The sequence below is a fragment of the Cladosporium halotolerans genome (assembly GCF_011745625.1).
Source record: "Cladosporium halotolerans strain TM138-S3 chromosome Unknown Sca221, whole genome shotgun sequence".
NCBI lineage: Eukaryota > Fungi > Ascomycota > Dothideomycetes > Cladosporiales > Cladosporiaceae > Cladosporium > Cladosporium halotolerans.
In genome coordinates this window covers 1-5444 of record NW_027191668.1, presented here as the reverse complement: position 1 = coordinate 5444, position 5444 = coordinate 1, and the positions used below count along the sequence as shown (strand labels likewise).

At 50.4% G+C, this 5444-nt stretch overlaps 1 protein-coding gene across 1 annotated transcript; it reads right to left on the bottom strand.

Moving 5' to 3' along the window:
- Positions 1–180: 180 nt before the first annotated feature.
- Positions 181–5031, bottom strand: WHR41_09633 (uncharacterized protein; the record flags this gene model as incomplete). Its single annotated transcript, XM_069378235.1, has 1 exon — positions 181–5031. One exon carries the CDS (start codon positions 5029–5031, stop codon positions 181–183), a length of 4851 nt encoding a protein of 1616 aa, XP_069224835.1.
- Between the last annotated feature and the right edge of the window lie 413 nt (positions 5032–5444).

The following is a 5444-nucleotide window of genomic DNA, read 5'->3' as shown; positions in this document are numbered from 1 at the left end:
TGTTGCACGAGAGGGTGACCTCTCGTTGATATAAATTTTTGGGTCGATAGATTGTTATTCTTGTTTAGGCGCGCGGCCTGGTAGACCGGGCCTTTCTATCTAGTGTCTTGGCAAGCTTGTCCTGCGATCTGCGACTTGGATTCCCAAAGTGCCTCGGCCTGCGACACACCCCCCCAGATCTCACTCTGCTTCAGATGACATCTGTGTGTCTTGAGGATGTTCCTCTTCTGAGGCGTAACCCGGATCAATCCTTGAGGAAAGATCAACCAGGCCTAATTGCTTGACAAAGTGATTGTGTTTATCTGTGGAAAGGGCCTTCGTGAAACCATCTGCGGGCATATCCTTGGTCTGAACCCAGTCCACCGCGACTTTGCCATCTTTGTGGATCTGTCTAAGCCAGAGATTATGGATATCGACATGCTTCAGCTTTGATGTCAACTGAGGTCTCTCTTTCTGGATCAGGCCCACTGTCTGCTGGTTGTCACAGAGAATCTTGGGTTGTTGCTCGGGGTCGAACTGTATCTGCGCAAAAAGTCTGTATAGACCCATTGTCTCCCTCGCTGTGTGTGACAGCGATAAGAGCTCTGCTTCAGTTGTTGACGTGGTTACAGTCTTCTGTTTAGACGACTGCCACATGATCGGCCCACCGAACATCTTCATGAGGTAGCCCTGCGTGCTTCTACGAGTCTCGGGATCATCCGCGAACGATGCGTCGCTTGACAACTGAAGCACTTCATCATCGCCTGTCTCTACTTCTGTGTTCACAGAGCCCGAGAACTCGATGGCATAGTACTTCGTGGTCTGGAGATATGAGAGGACTCGGTCTGCATATCGCAGGTGCTCCGGCGAAGGGTTCGTGGCGAACTGACTTAACTGGCTGGCTGCAAAGGAGACATCTGGTCTTGACACAACTGCGGCGTACAGGATCGAGCCCACTTTTTCTTGCATCTCTGTGATCTGCTGCAGAGTAGCCTGTCCTTCGAAAGGATTGGGGCGGTATGATGGCATGAGGGGTGTAGCAACCGTCCTCGAAGACTCATCTATACCGAATTTACTGCAAAGTTTGTCAATATATCCATCTTGGCATATCCAAAGCATCTTCGCCTTGAGATCCCGAAGGATCCTGATGTTGAGGAAGGACGTTGCTTCACCCAAATCCTTGATCCCGTACTTGTTGTTCAGAGTTGTCTTGAACTGTTCGATATGGTGTATGCAATCCTGTCGTGCGATGACAAGGAGATCGTCCACGTAGAGGAACAAAATAAGTCCTGTGTCTTTGTTGATGAGTATGCACGGCTCATCTGGGCAATGATGAAATCCCAGACCGTGGAGAAATGATACGAGTTCGTCAAACCACAGTTTCGGCGACTTGCGCAACCCATACAGTGCTTTCAACAATTTCCAGCATTTCCCAGGCATTCCGAAGCCCGGTGGACATGTGGTGTAGACCTCGTCGTCCATGTCTGCATTAGTGAAAGCATTCTTGAAGTCAATTTGATGACAGAGAAGCCCAAATGCACTGACAAGCGCCATCAGGATGCGGAAACTGCGATATGCACCAGTTGCTGCATATATCTCATCGGTCATATGATGTTGAAGATCGCCTCTGACGCAGATTCGTGCTTTGTAGCGAACGAGGTATCCGGCGTCGTCGAACTTGTAAGTAAAGACCCATTTGAGTGGTAGGACCTGCTTGTGACTAGGATAGTCTACAAGTTCGAAAGTCGATTTTTCTTTGAGTGTCTCGATCTCGGACTTTGCAGCATCCATGAAGCTTTTCTTCTCCGGGTGTCGCTTTAGCTGATGCCAAAAATCTGGTGGTGGGTCCAGGTTCTTGTGGTGGACGCGCATTGAACGTGCGGACGCGAAAGCATGGGCTATCTGACTGCCAAATCTAGCACGTTCGAGCCGCAAGGAGTGGGCCTGTCGACGTGCCTGTTTTCGCGTTTGACGTGGTGTGAGGGTTGACTGCAGGGCGTTTGCTTCGTGATGGTTCAGTTCTGCGTCGAATGAATTGGACAACATGGTGCTTGCTTGACGAGGCTCGAGCGATACTGGAGTTGGAAACGATCTTGTCCTTCCTTCGTGAACTTGTGTTGCTTTCATACCAGCATCCTCAGAAGTAGTGGGTAGTGGTAGCATCATGATTTGTGGAACTTCATATCGGACGAGATTAGGCTCTTGGACAGCACTTGTGTCATCTGTCAACGACCATGTAGCTGTATCTTCTTCGTCCAGATCAATTTCATTGATCATGATCGAGCTAGCATTTGCGGTCTCAGGTCGGTCAGTGTCAAGATATGGATCATACATGACTTTTTCGTCGACTTGTACGTCGCGGGTCCTGACGACACGATCGAGGTGCGGTATCCAGACTTTGTGGATATTGGTAGCTTCTAGCTCGACGAGCCATCCTTTGACTGCCTTCTCCTGAAGCTTGGCTGTAGCTGGACGGTATCGCGTGTTCTTGATGAGAACATACGCTAGGGAACCAATGATCTTGAGATGTGAAAGGTTAGGCTTTCTTCCATGCACCATTTGGAATGGTGTTTGCCACTCTTTTCGCTGTACTGGGATGCGATTCAGAAGACGAGTAGAGTGTGAGACGATGTATGGCCAGAGCCTGTGTGGCAACCTGCTCTGTATGCGAATCTTGCGTGCTATCGTCATGATCACCCCCCCAGAACGTTCAGCAAGACCGTTCTGGTCTGGAGTATCTGGTGGTGAAGGGTTGAACGTGATGCCTCTTGTTGCAACGAGATCCTGCCATCTCTGTCCCAGGCCTGATTCCCCGTCTGACTGGATGTATCGCGTAGTGAAGCCCCAGTTGTCGTTTGTCAGCGCAAGAAAATCTCGCGTGACAGAGACTAAATTCTCTTGCGTCTTGAGAGGTAGGTTAAAAGAGACGTGGTAAGCGGAAAAGTCACAGTAGAAATGGACAACCCAAGTATCTTGGTTGAAGGCTGCTTGCATGTGGATGAGATCCAAATGAATTTTTTCAAAAGGGTAGCTTCCCCTCCACGTTGGTATACGCGAAACCTGCTGGTGGGCTTGCGCGAGTTGGCATTCAGGACAAAGATCTGAAGTCCGTTCAAAGTCGCGAGTGCCAAGTGCGACTCCATCGACCACGCGAGGTACCTTCTCAAGAGCTTCTTTCCTGATGTGTCCCAATCTCGCATGCCAAGTGTCCATCGTAGCCACAGCTGTTGAGGGGGTCCGTGACCTTCTTGCTGTTGCAAAAGCCTGCGCCGTGGTGGTATTGGACGCTGACTCGACAGTGAAATCTTCGAGAGGTGACTCTACTACTCTGAACGCGCCGTGCTTGGTGGCTTTGAACGCATTCGTCCCGTCGACATACTCCATCCAGCATGTTCTTGTGTTGAAGAACAAGCCCTGCTTCTCGAGAGAATCCGTATTGATGACGTTCAGGTGGAACCCTGGGACATATGCGACGTCCTCGAGATTGACGAGGCTCGGGCCCTGAGGAGTGTGGACATGCACAGAAACCTTTCCGATTCCTTGGATGTGCGTATCTGTGTTGCCGAACCGTATCGTTTCGTCGTGCAGGGGTTTGTAGTCGACGAACCGAGACAAGTCGTTACAGACATGTGTGTCTGCACAACTGTCGAGTCGGAAGTAATCGTCGTGCTTGTCTGCTGATATGGTGCTTGATACGAATCTCGACGTTGCATATGAAGCTCTTGACGCTGTCGGAGTTGCATTTGCGTTGGACATTCTTTGGTCGACAGCCCGTTCACTGCTACCCTTGGCTGTTTCTGTTGGCCAGAATTTTGGTAGAGCAATCTTGTTCCTGTCAAAGTTCTTCTTGATCTTTTCTTGAAGGCGTTTGCTGCCTTTGACTGCGGTGATGACCTTGGACTGTATCTGAACTATTGGCGTCCATGTCGACGGTGCTCTCGATGGATTAAGATAGTAACAGTCTGCATATCGATGGGCCATGCCACAGGCGCAGTCACGAAGTGTTGAGGGCTCATTCGTCAAGGTCGGAGTCGAGCCAGCCCTGACTTTTCGTTTCTTCCCTTGCGGTTTGGAGGCTTCGTCACCTGATGAGGCAGAATCGACGTCCAAAATGGTCTTGCCCTGGAGGGTAGCATGTGCTGCTCTGCCTCTGGTGGGCTTGTCGTTTGTGGGCGCCATGGTTCTGAACTGCTTGATACAGAAACCTATTGTGATGCGCTTGTCCGAAAGAGCTGGACTTAGAGCGCAGAAAGAACGCAATGTCCTGCTGATCCTATTCTGTGCCTTCTGTATGATCGTGACAGAAGCGTCATGGTCCATGTCTTCTGCATCTGTGTCACCAGAATCGACCGCTGTGACGGCACCGATACTGGCATGATTCGGATGGATCTCATTGAGAGCAGTGATGATCGCGGTCGAGATTGTCGACATAGCTTTTCCCATATCTTTGATAAGGGTTGTGTCGCTCTCAACTTGTGCTTCTTTTGACTTCATGTAGTTATAGAAAGGAGGATTAATGTCGTGCGACGACTCGATGAAGGCATCGCAGATTTGCGACTCGCTGAGGTTCTCGATGTCGTATCGCGTTGCGTTGTTGACAAGTGCAGGCCATCGACTAAGCCATCTGTCGAGGCTGGTGTTGCCGGGTCCCTTCTTTAGCTTCTCGAATTCTGCTCTAACGTTCTGCTTCTGGTCCTTGGCAGTCGGCTGTATGCTCTCGGCCAATGCGATGAGCTTGCTTCGGACGGTGTGTTTCCCAAGGTAGTGTTGCTTGAACTCTTGGCAGACTGTGATGTCGATGCGCTCAGAGACTTTGTCATACTTCTTCTTCTCGCTGTCGTAGATGGCTTGAAGCGCTTGGTACCTTTGGACAACATCTCTGTGCGCTGAGTCTGGTGGCTTGGTGGCAGTGAAGACTAAGTTGTCGATGCCATCAGGGTCGCAGTAGTTCCAGACATCATTGCGGACTGCAAGATCCTCTATAGAGTTGATCCAGTCTGTCCAGTCATTGCGGGAGTTGAGCATTGGGAGATTGTGGTCTTTGATCGACATGATGGGATAGACTCTGTTGTTTCCGAGCTTCGTTGTGGTGTTCGAGTGCTGGATCGCCTCGCTCCTTTCTCTTTCTTCTTCATCGTGGTGAGACTGTCGTGGTGTAGCTGTATTGCTTTGTCTGCTACCCCGCTTCTCTCATCCAGACTGGCGGTGAACGCTGAATCCATGAGGACAGCTCCCGTCGCAAGCGAGTTGTAAAATCGGCGGTGCTGCTTCGCAGTGGAAGTGTCTCCGGGCTCATAACTGTTGCACGAGAGGGTGACCTCTCGTTGATATAAATTTTTGGGTCGATAGATTGTTATTCTTGTTTAGGCGCGCGGCCTGGTAGACCGGGCCTTTCTATCTAGTGTCTTGGCAAGCTTGTCCTGCGATCTGCGACTTGGATTCCCAAAGTGCCTCGGCCTGCGACA